This window comes from Trachurus japonicus, chromosome 24 (genome assembly GCF_045865225.1).
Source record: "Trachurus japonicus isolate A0001 chromosome 24, Traja_1.0".
Taxonomy (NCBI): Eukaryota; Metazoa; Chordata; class Actinopteri; order Carangiformes; family Carangidae; genus Trachurus; species Trachurus japonicus.
In genome coordinates this window covers 18,718,351-18,739,530 of record NC_140930.1, presented here as the reverse complement: position 1 = coordinate 18,739,530, position 21,180 = coordinate 18,718,351, and the positions used below count along the sequence as shown (strand labels likewise).

At 42.0% G+C, this 21,180-nt stretch overlaps 1 protein-coding gene across 3 annotated transcripts; it reads left to right on the top strand.

The window, feature by feature from the left end:
* The first annotated feature begins 1,886 nt into the window (after positions 1 to 1,886).
* LOC146961862 (3',5'-cyclic-AMP phosphodiesterase 7B-like) lies at positions 1,887 to 20,805 on the top strand. Of its 3 annotated transcripts, XM_085770827.1 has the most exons (13): positions 1,887 to 2,238; positions 5,660 to 5,720; positions 14,046 to 14,135; positions 15,236 to 15,399; positions 15,519 to 15,582; positions 15,796 to 15,891; positions 17,067 to 17,167; positions 18,384 to 18,515; positions 18,638 to 18,729; positions 19,398 to 19,542; positions 19,649 to 19,745; positions 20,123 to 20,203; positions 20,389 to 20,805. In XM_085770827.1, exons 1-13 carry the CDS (start codon positions 2,218 to 2,220, stop codon positions 20,604 to 20,606), a joined length of 1,362 nt encoding a protein of 453 aa, XP_085626953.1. In that variant the 5' UTR covers positions 1,887 to 2,217; the 3' UTR covers positions 20,607 to 20,805. The 3 variants fall into 3 exon arrangements, with proteins under 3 accessions (XP_085626953.1, XP_085626952.1, XP_085626954.1); XM_085770826.1 differs by lacking the exons at positions 1,887 to 2,238; positions 5,660 to 5,720 and adding an exon at positions 8,950 to 9,707; XM_085770828.1 differs by lacking the exons at positions 1,887 to 2,238; positions 5,660 to 5,720 and adding an exon at positions 8,951 to 8,990.
* Positions 20,806 to 21,180: the final 375 nt, after the last annotated feature.

Sequence of the window (21,180 nt, the reverse complement as noted above, 5' to 3'; positions counted from 1 at the left end):
ACACCACAAGGTGTCAGGTTTGTTGCCTATTAGGTTTTCACATTGTTTATGGTGGCTGTATTTTCCAAACCATATCACAAATTAACAAAATTATCAGCTATTTCTGTCAAGATACCTTTTTCTTGATGTCTCGTTTTATTCTCAAATCCTATCTGAAATGTTTGTTCCTCATGATTACCACTGACATGTGCAAACTCAGGATATGATGGGGTTTTTTTTACAGACACTGCAAAAAAAAACAAGTAAGAGGAAGTAATCATGCTGTCCACTTTCAAATGGTCATGAAACTGGGATAAATCAGTGTGTTTAAATAGTCAGGTATCATGTTCAAAGGACTGTTTTATCAGCTTCATATACAAATACTCCAAACAACACTGAGAGTTGACTTATGAGTGAAAATATTCTTCGCTGAAAGCTGCATTTAAAAGTTAGTTATCAAGTGTCTACACAGTACTCAGTCAGTCAATATGTGAGCAAGGCGACTCGTGTGTGGTGACCGGCAGTTTTTAAAAATTAGCATGAGTGAAGATGGCAGAGGGAGAACAGCAGCGTTTGGTCGACAAAAAGCTAGAACAAGTTCTCTTGTGTGGGAGCAAACACATACACAGGGTTTTACTTAAGATAAGATATAATATAAGACCTTGCTGCACCCCAAAAGTGTTCTTCCCATTGCCCAAGCCGAGCGAACAGGTGAAAAGACAACACATTTGTCTCCCAAAGACTTCCCACACTGCTCCATACTGACATGACTGCATGTCAAAGTCTCTGCACAAGAGCATATAACACTGAAAACATGATTAGTTTTTTTGTTTTATATTTTTGGGCATTTTTTCCTTTATTTGATAGGACAGTGTAGACAGGAAATCAAGGAGAGAGACTGGGGGAATGACCTGCGCTAAAGATCGTCTCAGTCGGGAGTCAAACCGTTCTTTGCGCTTCTGTCCGACATACGCCAACATGGGACGTGTTCTCTAACCACTGAGCACCCCTCGATTGGTTGATATTAATGGGCCCGAAGTGTGCCAAGTAAACAGACACCACCACCAGCCTGGACTGTTGACACAAAGCAGGTTGGCTCTATGGATTTATACTGTTGATGCCAAATTCTGACCCTACCATCTGCGTGCCTGAGCAGAAATCCAGATTCATCCCATTCCCACCAGGCTTTTTCCAGTCTTCAGCTGTCCAGTTATGGTGAGCTAGTGTTTGCCTCAGCCACTATGTCTGACATGAGTAGAATCCAATGTGGTCCTCCTCTGCTTTTGTAGTCCATCCACCCCAAAGTTGGACATGCAGCATATTCTGACATGTCAGCCTCGGTGTCTGTCTGTTCATTCCCCTCTGGCCTTGCTTTAAAACATTTTTGTCCGCAGAACTGCTGCTCACTGGGTGTATTTAGTTTTCTTGTACCATTCTGAGTTAAACTTTAGAGACATTTGTGTGTGAAAGTTCAGAAATATTCTGACAGACGTGGCAGCAACAATCATGCAACAGTGAAAGACACTGAGATCCCCCCCCTCCCCCCCCCCCATTCTGATATTGTATGTGAACATAAACTGCCACTCATGACCTGTATCTGAATACATTTATACATTGCACAGCTGCCACATGATTAATTTAGTGAATAAACAGGTGAGTACAGAGTGCAAAGAGAATGTGAGAAATGTGGGGCAGTCAAACCAAAGACAGGTCTATATACCGTCTTTGGTCAAACTATCTCCGTTACTCACAGCTAAATAGCCTACTTCTCAATTAAAATAATTTTTACGTAATTGAGGACAACCAATTGCACTCGAATCAGCGATTGCATTCAGCGCTGATTGGTCAGTTCTCCACATGTCCCGCCTCAGTGACGCTACAACCAGCCCCTCCCCTCTCCGCTCTCTGCGGCTCACAACCAAGTTATACACACCGACTGCACGCGGACAGGGGCGGCAGAGGGAAGCGGAAACTTCACCTTGCCTTTTAAAAAGGCGACACCATCCACGTAGGGCGCGTAAGGTCACACTCAATAACCGGAGGAGGATGACATAGACCTACTGTGTCTTTAGTTAGTTTGTTTGGGGGGGAGGAAACGGTGTCAAGCAGCCAGGGCACACTCACCTCTCATCCTGCCGCGCGGGGCTCAGTCCTGCGCTTCCCCTGACATGAAAACAGTCGGCACGCGCCAAGCTCCGTCGCATTCACTCGCTGTCCACGAGCAGCCACGATGGTTAAATGTCCTATTTAATGGTCAAGGTATGTAGACTGCGACTTAACTGTTGTTTATGCTGCGCACTCTCTGAACCATGAATACACACACATACAGACTTGTATTGGAATAGGCCTGGTAAGACTCAACGAAATACCTGTGTTACATCCCTATAATGCCAATGTTTGGACTTAAAAATGGTCCGTAATAATCATTAGAGCGTTTACAATGACCGTATTGTATCTGTATCCATCTGTGTGTATGCTAGCGGTTTTGATAATGTTCCTAGGCTACATAAGTGCTGTAATATTCTCACAGGATTATATGTTTTGATTGTAGCTACTAGTGAGTTTACAGTGACCTTGGAGTCTAAATGTAGGGGAGTAGTTTTTTTGCTGCAAACTCCTTATGTATATTCCATAAGCTGCAGTGTCAGCTACAGTAGGCCTCCTAGTATTATTGCATTGTGTCACGTCAGTGTATTGACAGCTTTACAGCAGTGAACCCCGCAGCCTGGACACTGCAGACCACATGGAGACAGGGGGCAGGTAGGCTATAAGGCAGGTATGGTGTTTGGTTTCATGTGTTAGAAACGGGGTAGTGCCGCCAAGTTACATACAAAGTACGTATAGGAAGTTGATTTTGTGATGAACTTGGTTGTGAAAACAAATGAGTTTGTTATTTAACAGTTATGGCACATGCAGAGTGGTTTTCCAGTGTAAATAAATGTGCCTATTGAGAATGAAACATAATTTTTCAAGGTTAGAAAGAGTAGTTTGTAAGAAGTATGTTGACTTAAGATCCACGTTAAAATGTTTTACAGAGCATTCAGTCAAAGAGTTCATTCTTGAACCTGGAAACAGTTTGACACAAATAATTTAGTCTACAAATAACTTTTCTTCCAGAGCTTTCCAAGATATCTTATAGTTCTCCTTTGCACATGGAGTTTGCTTGATTATTATGGCAGCAACTCAGTTGTCATCACATCTACATTATATATCATACACTGCGTTTACCACTGTGTGATTTTTGTAGCGATTATTGCATGTTTATCAGTTGTTTCCCCATATCATTAAAAGTATAATAAGGTTTTCTTCTCTGAATAACTTCAATGGCACAACCTTATTTTAATCTCCTAATATGTATTTCATGTATGTGTATTACATACAACATACATATCACAGACAGCAACCATGTACAACAGAAGTAAAACTACTCAGAAGGTGCTGCTCATACAGTGTGATTGCACTTTGATTTAAGTTACTGTTTACACAGCAACACTTTATATGTGAAAATATTGTATCTTAAAAACTTTTGAAAAAGTTTTTCCAAACAATTTAAACAGCAGGTAGCCATAAACAAACTGAAACAAAGACTTGACTCGAGAGCTGTGTGAATAATGATGTGAGCACAGGGCTGCAGATCATGGAAAACAAATGACGAGGGCATCCTGTAAACATGCGATAACCACGTGGGCAGGATGAGTGAACAGTCTTTGCCTCTGGTTTATCTCCATCCACCCATTTCCTGCCCTCCAGTAAACAGCAGTGAGCAAATTTAGATGTAAATCCCCCTACTCAAGGTACTTGTTTATGCCTATTTTCCTCCAGAGATGCAACACTGAGCACTTTGTAAAAACAGATAACAGATGATTTGTTATGTGTCCAGCAGGTCAGCCAGGGTTTGCTTTGCTTTGCTGTCTTTTTCTCTAAACCAACACTGCTTGGTGCACTCAGTCAACTCTCACTTTTGTCTACTATGCACACAGATGTTAAGCCATTATAACTATTATAGTCATTACTAGCTATTATAAATAGATGACCTTAATTGGGGAATGTACCGAGCTGAGTCTGTCTGAACCGCACCACAGTACTTCGGATTGCAATTAGGCTTCGGACCTGAGCTCAGGTGGCAGATTACACAGCTAATGTACTTTATCAATTTTAGCTCATCAGACAGAGACGGACAGGGTGTTGTTGGTGCTGATTCAGAAGCTGGGCAGAGCAGTTGATGGAAAGTATTTGTCTGTCAAGACTCAGATTTCTTTGCAGGGGGTTGGAGTGAGACAACAGAAGTCTGGATCAGTCAGGAATTGCATATAAAGGTTAAACATTAATCAGAGGTGAAACCATTAGTCATCCATTAGCTGATCGGAAAATGAATTAGCAACTGCTTTTATGGTAACTGAACTGTTGACAAATGAAAAAAATAAATAAAATTCCACTCTGGTTTCTGTGAGGTTATAAAGAGGATGTTTGACTCTTTTCCGAGTATTTTATTAAAAACAAAACTTTTTTTGTCAGTCACAGTTATTATAGCTGTCTCTACCCATTTTGAATGGTAACAGTGAACATCTCACTATTGGAAATCTTTTAATGGGGTCAGGTTATGATTGAAAAATTGCATTGAGTTAATGTGATGAACAATTTATGAATTGTATCTACGTCTTATCAGTATTTTCTAAGAAAGAACAACACAAACATGTGACTTGAACAAGATACAAACACACATTTGATAGAAAATGACAAAAAAAAGAGGATGACTTAAGGCCTCTGACCATGAGGACCAACCATGTGGAAGCATGTGATTAATGTGCTACTTGTTGCCAGTTTATGCCCGTTTATTTCCTGACCCACTTTTTCAGTTTTGTTGTCCAACACGTAGACACGGCTGCTGCTGGAAAGGCAGATGCCACTGTCACTAAAAGCACTTACTCTCTGACTCACCAAGATGATGAATAGTCTTTAAACAAATGCCTGTAATCCAGTTCCAATTTCATGATTCAAATTAGGATATTAATATTAATCAAAGTCAGAGGAAGTAGAACAATAAATAACACTTGACTCATACATTCATGGAAAGACCAAGACTTCTTTATAAATTATTATCCACAGTCATTTAATCAGAATTGGTTTGCCATATTTTAAAATGTGTGGATAAATAATATATTAAGGCAGTGGTTCACAACCTTTTTTTATGGCGACCCCGCAATCACGTGATCACGGCTGTCAATCAAGATGCGCCAGCTCAGATATTTTTATATGCTGCATTTTATTTGATCTCGATTTATATTCAAGAAAGTGAAAGTATAGAATACAGTTGTTTAAGATCATGTGTGGTGTTTTTATTCATAATTTAAAAAATAATAATAATTGGTTAAAAAATATTTTTATCAGTAATTTCTTTTATCAATAACTAGACATTTCAGGTGACCCCATTTGAATTCCAGGCGACCCCACGTGGGGTCCCGACCCCAAGGTTGGAAAACACTATTATGGTATCATAAGTCTAGAGTTGGAGGGCGGTGCAGGTTGGCATACAGGAAGTCTCGCAAACAGGGTCGCCATGACTTTTGGCTCAGTTTATATTTATTAGCCAGGTTCATTGATGCTCTTAGAGTGTATCGTGTATTTATGGTTGCTGTGATATCAATCTCTCTCTCTCTCTCTCTCTGTCTCTCTGCCACAGAGGTGCGGTGCTGTCACATTTAAAAGGTCGGAGCAGAATGCCACACAAGTTCGCATGCTGGGTAAGAACACTAACTGACCTGAATACCTTGGTGCTAAAGGTTTGTTAATATGTGTAGTCAGCCGCAAATTGGTGGTGGAAAATGTTTCCAAACATTTGGCAACGCTGCTTCAGGCTTTCAATAACCTTTGGTCCGGTTTAATCTCTATGTCAAACAGAGAAGCATATTTCTGCTATCTGTGTATACACTGTCCATTTGAACGTTCATCATGAGTCCACCTTTCTGGAAAAAAAAAAAAAAAAAGTGTAGAAGAACGTGTACTCAGTTTTTCCCCCAGTCGTGTTTTTTGAAACAATGTCTGGACTGGAGACAGTAGAAAGTAGCTGTTTATCATAACTACAGTCTGAGACCTTGATGAGTCAGACCTTGAAATGTAGCCAAAGCTAGTTGTCTTCCAAATTAATGTCAAACTTTGTTTTAATGTTCCCTGGAAAAAAAAGAGTGTGAAAACGTGTGAAGCAAGCTTAAACATATGACAAAAAAGGCGAGACTGACATGTAAATTGGATACGTGTTCACATGCACAAACACAAACCAGCAGAAAGGTAGAGACAAAAACAAACACAAACAATTGCCACTGTTTTGTCCAGACGGACCCTTTCATTTGCTGGCTGACCCACTTCTCTACAGGGACCTGCCAGAAAACGTGGCCGGTGGCATCGTTAAAATAATCAAAAATAAGAGTCCATTACTACACGTACACACACACAGAGGGTGCAGAGACTGAGTTGTATCTCAGTCATACTGTACGCTATGTGAGTGTGTGTGTGTGTGTCTGAGAGGAGGAGCTCATCTGGCGTTTACTCATGTAGACCTTCACGGACTATCACATCGCTGCTGTTCCTCCTGTCACATGCTTCTTTTCTCACATTCAGACAATTATCAATCTTAGCTGTGTTCGTTGGTCACTACAGTTCTTTTGCATGTTTTCATCTGTTTAAATCACATGTGATTCAGGCCTTGAACACAGGACACACTCACTGTCAGCCTCCACAGTCTTAATCAATGTTTTCTTCAGGTGCCAACAAAGAGGACAGCTACTGTATCTGTCTTCATTTCGCTGCTGTTGCACCAATTCAAAGTGCTAATAAAGGCTCTTTTAAGTGTTTTATTATCAATAGCTGATGAGACTTATGATTTGGCACCACGACTGAACACACTAAGACGAGTCTATAATAGCCTGAGAAAAAAAAGATTTGATTCATTTGCCACCTGATCTTGTCATTCCTCTTTAATGTGTCAATTTTTTTATCATCAGAGGAGGCAGAACAGAGTTGTGGAGCAGGGGAGGAAATATAGCAACAAATGGCAAAAAAAAAAAAAAAAAAAGTTGTGATAATCCAGCAGCTATCAGAGCAGGGCCACAGTTCACCTAAAGTTCACTTTGTTCTTGCAGTTCACTCACCTCCGATCCTCTGGAGAGTTTACTATGCTTCCGTCATCTACCATTTAAGTTTTTTCCCCTCTAAATACAAACTGCAGTATGAATTGACAGTACTAACTTTGGTCCATTCTGATGTTTTGATACTGTAACATGCAGGTATGTTGGCGGAAGTAGGTCATTGTAAAGAGAGGTATCTAGTCATAAGTGACAATAACCTTGAGACTAAAAGGAAGAAGCTGGAGAAGAACTTGGCTCTTGGTGCTCAACAAAAAAATGAAAACAACAGGACTGAGTACAAAATAAGAGACGTGCTTTGTTTCTCATGATGTCACTTCACCCCACAATAACATGTAACATTTTATGCTAAATACCAACTGCTCATCACAGCGACAACAAACAGCTACATAGTCACGGTGCGTTTTCACTCATCTGTACATTCTCACTGACTGCTCCTCACCGTTTCCCACAGTCTGTATCTTTTATCTTAATGCTCCCTGCCTCGTGATTTCTTGCAATCAACTTCTTGCGTCTGATATGTGACATTCAAGGCTATGTGCCTGTCTGTGTGTGTCTCTGTGTCTCCGTATGTGTGTGTGTGTGTGTGTGTGTGAGAGAGAGAGAGAGAGTGTGTCAGTACTTTTGTCAGCATGTGACTTCTTCTCAAGGGAACATTTCAGTGGAAAATGAAATGATTATAGCACTGCAACTTCCATGATTACATAAAGATCTACTTACACTCACTTAATTGTGGTGTTTAATTAACGTGTGGTTTTCAGCCGCCACAGGGAACCCTCCAGGTGTAAGTGCTATTAGAGGATGGCATAGATAGATGGAGAGTGGTTTCAATCATGAATGGAAGTTCTTTACAGTTAATCTGACCTGATTTGTTTCAGATCATTTGAATAATTTTAGAAGTTGCAGACAGAGCACAAACAGAAGATAATACAACAGAAGATACGAGTTTGGATGTTGGACCTGAGTGAGATTGAGTGTGAATCTGAATCTGAATCTGAATCTGAATCTGAATCTCAGGTTATTATCCTGAATGTCTTCCAATAAATTAATGTTTCAAAAAAATCCTGTTCTTCCGCTTATATTGCATAAAATTCTGGTTGTGTTAAAGCCCAGGGCTGTTTTAGTCACACAAACAGGACAACTTGACACAAATACATTGAAACAAACCCACACAAATGCTCCTATTCCATAGAAGCCTTAGTGAGGAGTGACTCATTGTGCGCTGTGTATATACCTCATTTCACCTTCAAGCAGAATTAAACTCATTATCTTGTTTTGTGAGCTCATATTCTCAAAGGTTAAACAAACTGAACACACAGTACTGAAACCATTAGACAATTAAATTATTAGTTGATCTGTTCCAGCTTCTCACATATTAGATTGGATTCCTGGAAGTTTTTGGCTTTGCTTTGGAGAATCCAACCGATATAGACCTCACCTTGGGCTCGCCTAAATTGTGTTGGGTATCTTTGCTATTGTCAATTAGTATTCTGGTTAAACAATCAGTTGAATAACTAAACAATACTAAAATAAATTGGCCTGCATATAATCTGCTTTAAAATATAATCTTAACAAACAAAATTAATGTTGTATAGTAATTTTAATATTTGTTAAATGTGCATATTTTTCATACAGCCCTGTTCCTCCTGACCTCGCTGAGAGACTGAGGATGCGTCCATGAACCCACAGCCCCATGAGCGCTCACACAAATCCTATTGGTCTGCGCTTGGGGTAGCAGCATATAGGCAGAGTGAGAGAGTGTGTCAGCGAGCTCAGAGTGGAGAGAGGAGGGGCTTTTAGACTCCACAACAACGCTGGCGCGAGTGAGACTGTAGAGGGAAGAGAGAATGCGGCAGAAGGAGGCAGCAGACTGTCAGTGGCTGAATCTGGGAGACAGGGATACGGGCGGATTCTCTCCTCTTTTTTTTCCGGCTTTTCCCAGCTTTGCATTTTTTGTCTCGTCTTTTTCAGCAGCACTGTGCAAGCGTTTGCTCTCAGTCTTTCTGTCCCTCTCTCCTTTCTGCTGCTAGTTCTGTCTTTCCTTGCGGTCTTTATTCCTCTGCCCTACATCCAAACTTGCTACTATCTCAGTCTGTCCTCCGCTTTCTCACCCATGGCTACCTGACAGTGAGCTTCTCCCTCCGTCGTCTCTCTTTCCCTCCTCGTTTCTTTGTCCCACCATCCTTCTTTCTCTCCCCTTTTTTTTTACCAGCATTTTTTTTTCCCTTTCCTCGCACTTTTCTTTGTATGGTGTGAGGATGCCAGTTTTAGACGGGCTCTGGGGCCCAGATCTCAGGATGCGGGACTCTGGTCTCGGTGTCGGGGTTGACGTTGGCGTCTGTCCGGATGAGGCTTCCCGCTCACCAGTGTGGGGTCCGCTCAGGACTCCTCCAGTGACTTGCGGCGGGGGCCTGTCGCTGGCCTTGGAACTTCCTGCTCTCATACGGCAGCTCAGGGCAGCCTGGAGGGCGCGCAGGGGAGGCCCCCGGGGGCCCGAGAGAAGTGAGGCGAGCACATGGGTGGAAGCAGAGAAGGAGGAGATAGAGGAGGGGAAGCAGGACATAGAGGACAAGAGCGCACATCTGGAAGGTAACTTCCACATGATACATGTTGCAAGTGCAGTAAAGCTCATAGGCGTTCACTGATAAATGTTTAATGTGTTATGTTATGTATGATGTCTGTTTAGTCTGACCCAGCTGCTGTTTGTGCTACGTTAAAATACATTTTTAACAGAAAGCACGTAGTTTGTGACTTATATTGTGTGTTTTTTGGGCGCATACCTTCACAATTGTTCAGTTGTTTTCCTTTGCAGTGGTGTTTGTTGTCACCATCACGAATAAGAGTGTCTGGCCGTGTTTTTGTCTGTTCTTGTGCATCTGTTTTTTTGCATTTAAATATACCACTTCTCGACAAGTGCGTGTGTGGGCGCATGTGTGATGGATTATCTTTGACAGGCGCGCCTCTGGCCGTATGTTTACGTACATTCGTGTCTGTAAGTGACGTGGGACGAGACGCGGCTCAGAGCGGTTCAGACAGCCGGGGCCCCAGTGGATGGTGAAATGAGGGATTTGAGCCTGTAAAGCCAGAGTGTCCATTAGATAAAGCTGTGTAACCATCTGCTGAGCCACAGCTGTACTGATGACACTGATGTGACGCCATCAATGGAGCCTGTGTCCGTCTGTCAGGACCCTAACGCTGATGATGCATGAGTAACATTGTTTACACTTTGGTTTGAACTACTTTAATTAAGTGATGAGCAACAGTGACATTACACTGATGTGGACTGTGGGAATGCAAATGCTGACTGTATTGAGAAGTCTTTATTGACTAACTGTCAGATGTTTTCCCGATAATGTCAGTGGCACTGCCCTTCAATGGTACAGTATGAATATGATGCGGTGAAAGTCTTGACTTTGATTCGCACAACCAGCTGGTGCCGAAACGGAACAATGTACATTTAAATCTTGGCGTGTTTGTGTTTTTCTACAGTTAAGGCGAGGAGATGATTCATACCGCGGGGAATTACCTGTGTGTACGTACTGACTCATAGGGTGGAAAATGGACAAATGTATGCCGTTCACTGCCTGTGACTTTCCCCGGTTGAGTTGCGGTGATCTCATTCACATGACGACTTCTAACAGAGGGTGAAAGTCCATCCGCACACTGTTTGATCTCACCACATAGAGCGTGGGTCAAGACACTGTGAGGTACCTTGTCTGTGGTCGTAGTGACTCATTCTGACATTTAGCTCTGCAGCAAAGACTGAAAAGGGGCTGAATTTTTTTCTTTTTCCTATATAATAGCAAGGTTATCAGGTTCACCAAGATTTAGTTGCAACTGGTAATGTTCAACTGAGAGTACTCAACTGAAGATATGATAATAATCTGACCATGTGCATACAGTAATTTAAGATATGAAACCTTATTTCTTTTTCCCCTTGTACTGATGTTGTAACACATCTGGCTGCTGTTGCTGGCAGATCATAATGACCACAGATCATCAAACACATAGAAAGACAATGTGTTAGTTCTGCCAGTGAGTTAAAGGGCATTTCCAGTCGTAATCGATGTTTACCTCAGATATCAGGTCACCTATGATCAGTTAATTTCATACCATCCATACTCCCAACTGCAGCGTGTGGACGTTTATAATAGTTTTTGTTCAAGAATCTATTGTTTTTTCAATGTTCATTAATGGGCTCCGGACTAATTTTAAAATTGTTCTGTGGTCGCAAGTAACGTCCTTTTGACCATCATTTAAATTTTAAAATTCACTTAACAATTAAATCAAATCAAAATTCGGCTTTACCGCGGCTTCCGCATTATTCCTTTCCGCGTCCACACGGAGTATGGATGGTATGAAATGAACTGATCATACTGTAGGTGACCTGATATCTGAGGTAAACATTGATTACGACTTGAAATGCCCCTTTAACTGTATCTGGACATCACAGCCAGCTGCATGGATGCAGTGTATGCATCTTTGTATCAGATGAAGCATCTGCAGGCAGCATCATCTGCTACTGTGTGTTTACAACATGTTTGTATTCGTGTTGGCGCTGCATATGGCATCGACGTGTCTGAGCGGCTCTTTCTGAGAAGGGAAAAAAAAAAAACAGTCCCAAAGCTCAAGTTATAACCATAAACACAGAGAGATTCAGCGAAGCCAAGTGAACATATTCCTACTAGAGCCCCGTGTGTGTTTATCTGTGTGTATGTGCGTGCCGTGCATCGTATGCCAAGTGTGCAATCTTGTTTTTGCATTTTGAATCAGGGGTTTGGCCTCATTTGCAAAGTGTGTGTTTGTGTGTGTGTGTGTGTGTGTGTGCATGCTGTGAGTTTTCACGCACAGGTTGGCGACAAGGCGCGTGTGCGCTGCCACATCTTTAAAGATCCTTTCCAACTGATTCACGTTTTCATCCTGAGTGACCCAGTTCTGCTCAGCGTGGAGACAATGACCTATTTACCACACAAAGAGTTAAAAGAAGAGAGGGAAAAAGAAGAAGGGAGGCGGGGGGAGACGAAACGACGGATCAGATGGGGAAGAGGGGGTGTTGTTGTTGTTGAACACCAAGGAATGAAGGATGATGGGAAGGTTGAGGGGGTGGTGATGGAGAGAGAGAGAGAGAGGATGAGGAGACAGGATCCAGAAGCAGGGGAGGAACGAAAGATGGAGAGACATATAAAATAGAAGGATGGAGAGATAGCGAGAGCGAATGAAGAGAGCCAGAGGCTGGTGTGTGTGTGTGTGTGTGTATAGGGGGTGATCTGAGTGTTACTGCGGTGTTTTTTTTTTCCAGATGATGTATTTCCTCCTCTCCTTCCCTGCCAGCACACAGGATAAAAAAGCAAAGAGGCTTTCCCCCCTTTTCTTGCTCAAACTAGGCCAGCAGGACTTCTGCCTCACTTTAACAGGCTGAGTCACTTCCCCCAAGTGGTTTATATTTGTTGGACGGACTATAACAAGCATAAATAGGGGATGATGCCTCTTTTCCACTGTATGTTTTATGTATAGCCACCTATGCCTACGCCTGCGCCTGCGCACACATTTACCATGCGCCACAACACCTGCCTGTGCAAACTCTGCTTCTTTGGCAACATGCACTTGCAAAGGAAAGATCTGGCAACCCCTGGGGGGTTGCCACAGCGACTCCAGCCCCATTAAACAGATAGTTTAGCCGCTGCGCTGCTGGGAGTCGCAAAGGTGATGTAAATTGGCAACGTCTGGGACATAATACGCTCCAGTTCCTCACATCTGACCTGTAAATTATTCAGTATTCCCATAGTTTTTAGCTCATTCAAGTGTAAATTTCATACGGTGTGCAAGTATGCGGTGACTTGGAGCCCGGGTTTTTGTTGTGCCTTGTTGTCCTTGGCCTCAGGGTGTGTGGATTGTGCATTTTAAACAGAGGCGGTATTCAGTGTTCAAGGATCCGTTGTGTTGTGCTTGCTTTGCTCCCTCTCCGTCTGATAGGTGCTCACACAAGAAGGGGTCGTTCCTGTGGAAAGACAATCATATAATAGACAGGAGACGACATGTCTGCGTGTCCAAATTACATACACACGCATGTCCTTTCTTCAAGATTCAATTCTTCAAACAGAAAACAAGTATTCCCACGCTATCCGTTGGGGTTATGAACCACCTTTGTTTGAAAATCAACCACACCAAACCATGAGCGTCAGTGTGACACCAACAGTAAAAAAACAAGAACAATTACTTCACGAACAGAACGTTCGCAGTCGAAGCAGCACCAGTCTGAGAATTAATAAGTGTTCAGACATGCACCATAACAGCTGCACCGTGGCATAAAATCCATTCTCCTCAGGCAAACTCAGAGCAGATGCATGATGTCCTGGTGATTCAGCCGAGTCAAAGATCCTCTTGTTTTATAGAAGCTGATTTAAGAGGACTCTAAATCTGCTTTTATGAGGCTGATCATGTCGAACATCTATGTATGACACCAGGGGGAACACTTTGCTCCGCTGTCCTCCCGTCACCCCGCTGGCTGCTGGACTTATCCCTCTATCCCCCTCTGCTCTGCTGAGTCGCTACATCCCCCTCCTCTCTCTCTCCTACCTCCCTGAATGTTGGATTCATGGACTTTTTGGGGCGGGGCATGTTAGTTAGTTAGTTTCAGTTTATTTCGGACATGTTAAAAGAAATAAGAAATAGTACAGTAAAGGACAGACATAACAAATAAATACTTAACAAAGACAACACATGAAAAACTAAAAAGAATTGAAAATGAAAATAATTAGATTTTTCATAACCAAAAAGCAGTGGGAAGAAGTAAAACAAGTCAACCAAATATGGTCAATAAAAAAAACACCCGTAGTATCACCAGATTTATATTTCCTGCTCCATCTTTCTCTTCTGTTCCACCCTCTCCTCATCCTCCCTTCTTTCTTTCTCTGTCTTCTCATTTAGCTGATGGCAGACTAAGCGCTGGTCATGCTGGTGTGTTGCTGACCGAGAGACGCGGCTCCTACCCGCTGATTGACCTGCACATCCTGAAAAGTAAGTCAGTGGTTGGTTGTCAGTCCACCAATACAACTCGCATCTATTAAAAAAAAAAAAAAAAAAACAGAATACACATCCAGGAATTCCATTCAAAGTTTCTAATTGTGAGGGAAATGTTTTTATCTGGTTATACAATAAAACACAAAGCATAATTTGACCCAATAATATATAAATGCGATACCCTGCATGAAAAATACTTCTCCTACAGCTGTATGACGACAAGACAGTAAATGAAACCCGGACACTTGTCTTGATTCACGCTTGCTTTTTCAAATGAGACCCAGGGCTTTTGACCCAGGTCCTACGCATGCAGTATTTGCACTTAGTCAGATGTGATGAATTTCTGGGAAATGACATCCAATACCCATTAAGATTGCAAATGTGTGGAGGATTTTCAGAGAATGTAGGGAGACACGTGGTTAATGAGGTCATCCCATGGCCCGCATGAAGAGATGGATGTGTGTCACTCAAGCTCTGATCCTTTTTTTTTTTTCCTTTTGAGTTTCTCATAAATGGAGTTCGCAAGAAATAAAGCTGTTAAATCAGGTGGTTCAATGTTTTTATACTATTTTGTACATAAAATGAGAGCCAAAAGATGGTGTTATTTCATTTTTTATAAGTCAAATCTCATAATCTAAGCAACAGAAGGAAGCTTATATGATGTAATATATGTACAATAATCATGATACATCATCATTATCCTTTATACAAATGTGGTGTTGAGGTTGAATCCAACATGTCATGAGCTTGAACTTGTTAATTATTGCCAGTGGTGGAGTAATGAAGCTTGGGATACACTTGTTTCTGAATAAAGCTCAGAGACAGATTCAGGGTAATTGTGCATTAAACACACATTAAGTGTAGTTGGTGCTTTTCAAAAGTGGGTCACACAGATGTCGACTCACTCCGTGGACCTGCTGAAGAAATTTCATTTAATTACTCAAGAACAAAATTTTGGAGAGAGACTCATATAATTCTGAAAATCCTAAACTGCTTTTATGAGATGTGCATCTGTCACTTATTTGCATGTAGATGCCATTGAACTGTTCCTGTGTTTATGCTGTATTGAAATAATTGTCTTGTCTTTGTCATGTCAGCCAGTGCCCAGCAGGGGGAGGTAGAGTCTTGCACCAGGAGGAAGGTGAAGCGTCTGCTGAGTTTCCAGAGATACTGTCACGCCTCCAGGCTGCTCAGGGGTATCGTGCCTCACACCCCCGGGTCCCTGCACCTGCTGGACGATGACTACCTAGGACAGGCTGGGGTAAGGATGCACACTCATGCATATGCACAAACACGCAGAGGTACAGATACAGCAGGTACAGCAGCACTCATACATGTCAATCACTGATCAATTCTGACAACTTTGTCTTTTTGTTACAGCATATGCTTTCAAAAGTAGGCACATGGAACTTTGACATTTTCCTCTTCGATCGTCTTACGAATGGTAAGACGACTTATCATCATCATTCACTGTCTTTAGTTATGTTAAAACAACACCATTGTTTTCACTGTTACCTACTGTATGTTGTCATTTTATTTATCCCTAATTAAAAAAAACGAACCCTTCTTTTCTCATACTCTGCACCACACCAAGCTATCAAATTACATTTTTGTGAAGTTGACTTGACGCTGTTTCATTTCTGTGTGTGTGTTGTAGGCAACAGCCTGGTGACTCTGATGTGCCATCTCTTCAATGTCTATGGTCTCATTCATCACTTTCAGCTGGACATGGTCAAACTGCACAGGTTTCTGGGTAAGTTTCAAGACAGTAGCAGTTATTCCTCCCATCAGCCCTCCGTGCTCTGATATTATTGGCCACTGACATCGCATAAATTATATTAAAGTGACCACGGGCACTTTCGGAAAGTGGAAGTGTTTTCACACTACATTTCCCATGAGCCTCTGCGTGCACGGTAAAATTCTTGGACCGGCGCAAGTCGGACGAAAGTGTTCGAAAGCATTTGCGTCCAGCTCCGACCATAAACGATGCCAACTAGCGATCCTGCTGCGTTATTCCCATGACCCGCCGGGCAGCGTCCGGGAAACCAGGAAACTAGGAAATGCTGGGAGTCGACCACTAAATAATAATATCAAAATAACTATAAAGACAAAACGATATATTTATCAAAAATGGACCCATTAAGTGTGGGTAACGTAGAAACATCTACATCATTAATATGAGACTCTTTTATAACCAAAAGCAAACTCCTCAGGGTCTCTGTAAGATCATTTTGCAAGAGCGTTTTACAACAGTTAAATGGTAAGGAGGACTGATATGCACATACTGTATACACATTGTCCCTCAACTGTCCCCTCCTATTCTATATAGAAAGCATTTGCTTTGTGAAAGGTTCACACCGAGTCTCTTTATACAGGGCAGAAAACACCTGAAAGCTGAGCAGGGTTTAACATTTCAGGAAAGCCCAGAGTGACGTCAGCTGCTGTTTCTCTGCCAATCACTCATCACAAAGGACACGATGGGTTTATTTCCCTCACAGCAGCAACAAATATGGACAAAGTGACTGATGTCATAGTAAATAAATATTAATCCAGTTGCATACTAAACATTGCTGCCCCATACAACAACAGAGTCTGTATGGTTTTATGGAAACAAACAGTTAACATTTTTTTCTGCCTTAATATCTGAACATGTGAACACAATCTATTCTCAGCTTTGCCACTGTGCTCAGTCGAGTCATTTGTCCACTGGGTGTTTGCAGCTCTTTCTATAATTGTAAAATTCCGGGGTTTTTTTTCCCTCAATGAACCAAAACATCTTGATGTATTAACTGGATTACACGGATCTGAAAATCTAATTTTGGCTTTCACGTGTCTCAGCAGTGTTTCCTTTTTGCAATAATATCCGATTAAAGTATGCAAGGTGAAATCATTTTAATAGGATATTAACCAGATCTCCTGTCCTGCCAGGCATGGTGCAGCAGGACTACCACTCCCAGAATCCCTATCACAATGCTGTCCATGCAGCAGATGTCACTCAAGCCATGTACTGCTACCTGAAGGAGCCCAAGGTAATGACTAACACTGTATTCACGGATACACACACACACCCTCTCTGTTTCAACCCCACACACACACACACACTGCAGCGATTCACTAGACCTGAACTTCTCCTTGACATATTCTATTAGCTCTGCTCCCTGAGGGATAATTCCTGCTCGCTTAGACTCGGCAACACATCTATCCCACAGCCCGCAGAAATCCCTGAGGCCCTCTGACCAGATTAAGTGGCGCTGCATCTCTCCCCTCACACAGTAATTGTTTTGTGTCCTTGTTGCTCTGCAAAGCACTTAGTGATGCACATATTTTGTTAAAGGACCATGAGCTGGTGTGCTTTAGATAAACAGGACACACTCGTATAAGATGACAGGCCCGCTGCTTCTCCAATCAATATACCATTGTGTCCTTTACTGACTGTTAAGCATTCATCTCCATGCTCTGACACACACACATGAATTAAAATCCATAACTGTGAGTGAGCACTTCAGTTTAGAGGGCACGATACAAGAGCATTTGAATTAGGAGGTAAATATATTTCTAGAATATGTCCTCTATTGTACTTCACTTACAATACGCCAGTTTTTTCTTTTTTTCCAAAGGAAGTTGAAATATGAAAAGTAGATTTGCAGAAGACAAATTGAAGTGTAAATATGCTCAAGGTCACAGCTGAACTGAAAGCTAATGTTTAGTGCAGTCACTAAGTATCACCATAGGTTTGTTTACCTTTACTTTTTACTTTATTTTTGTCACTTACAACAAATATATATTATTGCTTTGTTAGTAACATGTATCCTATCCAATGTGCACCTTGCAATTAAAAGAATATAAAAAGGGGCGGTGCGTGGCGCAGTGGTTAAAGCGGCCGCCCCATGTAGAGGCTACAGTCCTCAACGCAGGCGTCCCCGGTTCGAATCCCGCGTTGGGCAGACCTTTCCTTTCCCCTCTCCTGTCTGTCTTTACTATGGCTATCAAATAAAGGCATAAAAAGCCAAAAATATACTTAAAAGAATATAAGAAGAATATAAAAAAACAAACTTGTAGGTTGAAGGTCAGACTTGACGTCTGTAATTTCAGGTGTAGAACTGTGATCTAATGTGTTACAGGTACAGGTTTCTCCACACTCCACACTCCACACTGTGTGCTCAGTCGGTCTCTCAGTGATGATACTGAGGAAACTGCTCAGGTCAGGATAAGATTATACACGTGTCTGTGTTCCCTGTGTTGTAGCTGGCAGAGCAGCTGAGCCCTCTGGATGTGTTCCTGGGTCTGATGGCAGCAGCCGCCCACGACGTGGACCATCCTGGAGTCAACCAGCCCTTCCTCATCAAGACCAGACACCACCTGGCATCTCTCTACCAGGTACACAGCCGAGGCGGCGCTGGTTATAAGTGTGTGTTTTTTTATGATGGTAGCTCTAGGGTCAGAGCTGAAACTGAGACTCTTTGTAAAAAATGTTTGCAATCTTTTCCCGTCACCAACAGAACACATCTGTACTGGAGAGTCACCACTGGAGGTCGACGGTGGGGATGCTGCGAGAGTCAGGACTGCTGTCACATCTGCCTGTTGATATGTGGTAACTACACACATTGACACACTATAAACACACCACACACTACACAATATACAAATACAAAATACAATACAAATGTATTTATAAAGCACATTCATAAACAACAGCGTTGACCAAAGTGCTGTACAACAAAAATACAAAATACAGAGAGTTAACACAGATTAAGAACACAAAAATTCGAACTAAACAGCAACCACTATTGCTATTGTAAAACAATACCCCCCTCTTGTCATTGAAGTGTGACCAAGCTACATATGAATTAAGACATTTTAACCAGTTATAAATAAACTTGTCGATGCTCTGTAGAAAACTTTGTAATGACAGAACTGACTTTGACTCACTGATGCTTCTGCAAAGGATTTAAATACATATATAAAATACAACCAGACAAATCAGAATATTTGATGAGGGTTAATAATCCTGAAACATTTACTCATTTATTATCATAAGCTTCTTTCATGTACAAGCTTCCAGAGGAAGGTCAGAGGTCAGGGTCAGACACAGAACACCAGAAACTCACCATTTGACTCATCACTATGAAAAGCAGTACAAAACTGTGCAACCACTGATAACTTACCAATAAACACACATATTTGTGATCCAGGTAAAGTCAGAGAGAGGAGCACATTAGTGGGTTTTTTTGCTCAGTGTCGCCCCCCTCCGCTCTGCAGGCAGGACATGGAACAGCAGCTGGGCTCTCTCATCCTGGCTACAGACATCAGCCGGCAGAACGAGTTCCTGTTGACCTTCAGAGAACATCTGGACAACCAGGACTTGGATCTACAACTGGCTTCACACAGGCACTTTATGCTGCAGGTACACTTCACACACAGCCACACGCCGCACAACAAAGTATATTCATGGATTCTTTATGTAATTTATATTAGATACATCACTTTGCCCCCCGTCTGTTTGCCCACAGATCGCTCTGAAGTGTGCCGACGTCTGTAACCCCTGTCGGGTCTGGGAGCTGAGCAGACAGTGGAGTGAGAGGGTGTGTGAAGAGTTTTACAGACAGGGTGAGTTAACTGTTTTCTCTTAGTTCAAGATTAAAATACATCGGAGAATATGGCTACAACACTGCAAGGTTTTTTTAGTGTACCTTTTTTAATGTAAGGGAACTATCTTTGTCTTTCAAAAATAGACATATTTTGTCAAATTTTCATACAAGACACCAGAGGTGCTGCTGAAATCCAGGCATTTTAGATCTGAAAATCAAGAATTACAATGAATGACTTATGTTCTGTATTCTGTTGGGTACTTGAATTAACCTTAATGTCTAGTTTTAAGCCCCATTTCTAAGATGCTTACTACTTAAGCATAATGTTGTAGAGGTCTTATTTTTGTCTGTCTGTATTATTATCTATTTATTACGATCTATGTGATTTCTTAACAGGGGACTTGGAGAGAAAGTTTGACTTGGAGATCAGTCCTCTGTGTAACCAGCAGGCTGACTCTGTCCCAGCCATCCAGATAGGTGAGTACAAAACACACAGAACATTGTATCTTCACTAGTGCTGTCATTTTTTTTATCACAAGATCGTTCTTTGTGATGTAGTGAAATTGTAGTTTATTCATAAGCTGTGGCCACTGGGGTCAATATGAATCTTATCGTTCGCACCCCTGTGACTGATCACTCTCCCTTCCTTCACTGTGTCCTAGGTTTTATCTCCTACATTGTGCAGCCTCTGTTTGAGGAGTGGTACCGCTTCACCGAGCCCAGCCCACTCAGCCAGACCATGATGGGTCACCTGCACAAGAACAAGGCGCGCTGGAGCCACCACCGACACACACAAACACATTTAGACACGCAGACGCACCCCGACATCGACGAGCCCGAGCCTGAAGGAGGGGGCGGAGAGGGAGACAGCGTCCCTTAATCGCCCTCCTTGTTTCTCGGGGTGTTTCATCTTCTTTGCTAACGGAGGAGGAGTGTTTATGAGGCTCCTTGTTTATCCTCCGGCATATTTCCTCCCACTCGTGGGTGCACACGGCTTCTGGAAGTGGAAGCACAGGATGGAAGTGTGGCCCCGATTAGAGAGTGGCTCCCTCAGCGCTGCAGGAATAAAAAAAAAAGAAGAAGATGGAGACAGATCCATGATAGAGCAGATGGATTGATAATCTTAGTAAATAAAAGGCCGATTTGACAAAGTCATGCCTTCCTCTTTAACCCTGTGATATCTGCTTCAAAGTTACTGAGACACAGGTGTAGGATGGTGAGGTTATGGCTGATGGCAGAAGAGGGATCAGCGAAGATGAATACTGATGTGTCTGCACAACGCTGCTAGAAGAAAAAAGAAAAGCCAAAATTATATACAAATTGAATAAGTCAGCTGGACTGTGCTGGAAAAGATGCTATAGAATATATGAAAGAATATGAAAGGAATATATTATATATCGACTATACTATGCTTTTTAAACTTTTAAACAATGCATATTAAGCTCTTTTCACTT

What these genes read in the sequence shown, in the direction of transcription:
- LOC146961862 (XM_085770826.1), top strand. Translation starts at nt 9,377, where the DNA reads ATGCCAGTTTTAGACGGGCTCTGGGGCCCAGATCTCAGGATGCGGGAC. An exon ending in GCTACCTGAAGGAGCCCAAG is followed by an intron (nt 17,168 to 18,383) that starts GTAATGACTAAC and finishes CCTGTGTTGTAG; the next exon opens with CTGGCAGAGCAGCTGAGCCC. An exon ending in TGTCCCAGCCATCCAGATAG is followed by an intron (nt 20,204 to 20,388) that starts GTGAGTACAAAA and finishes ACTGTGTCCTAG; the next exon opens with GTTTTATCTCCTACATTGTG.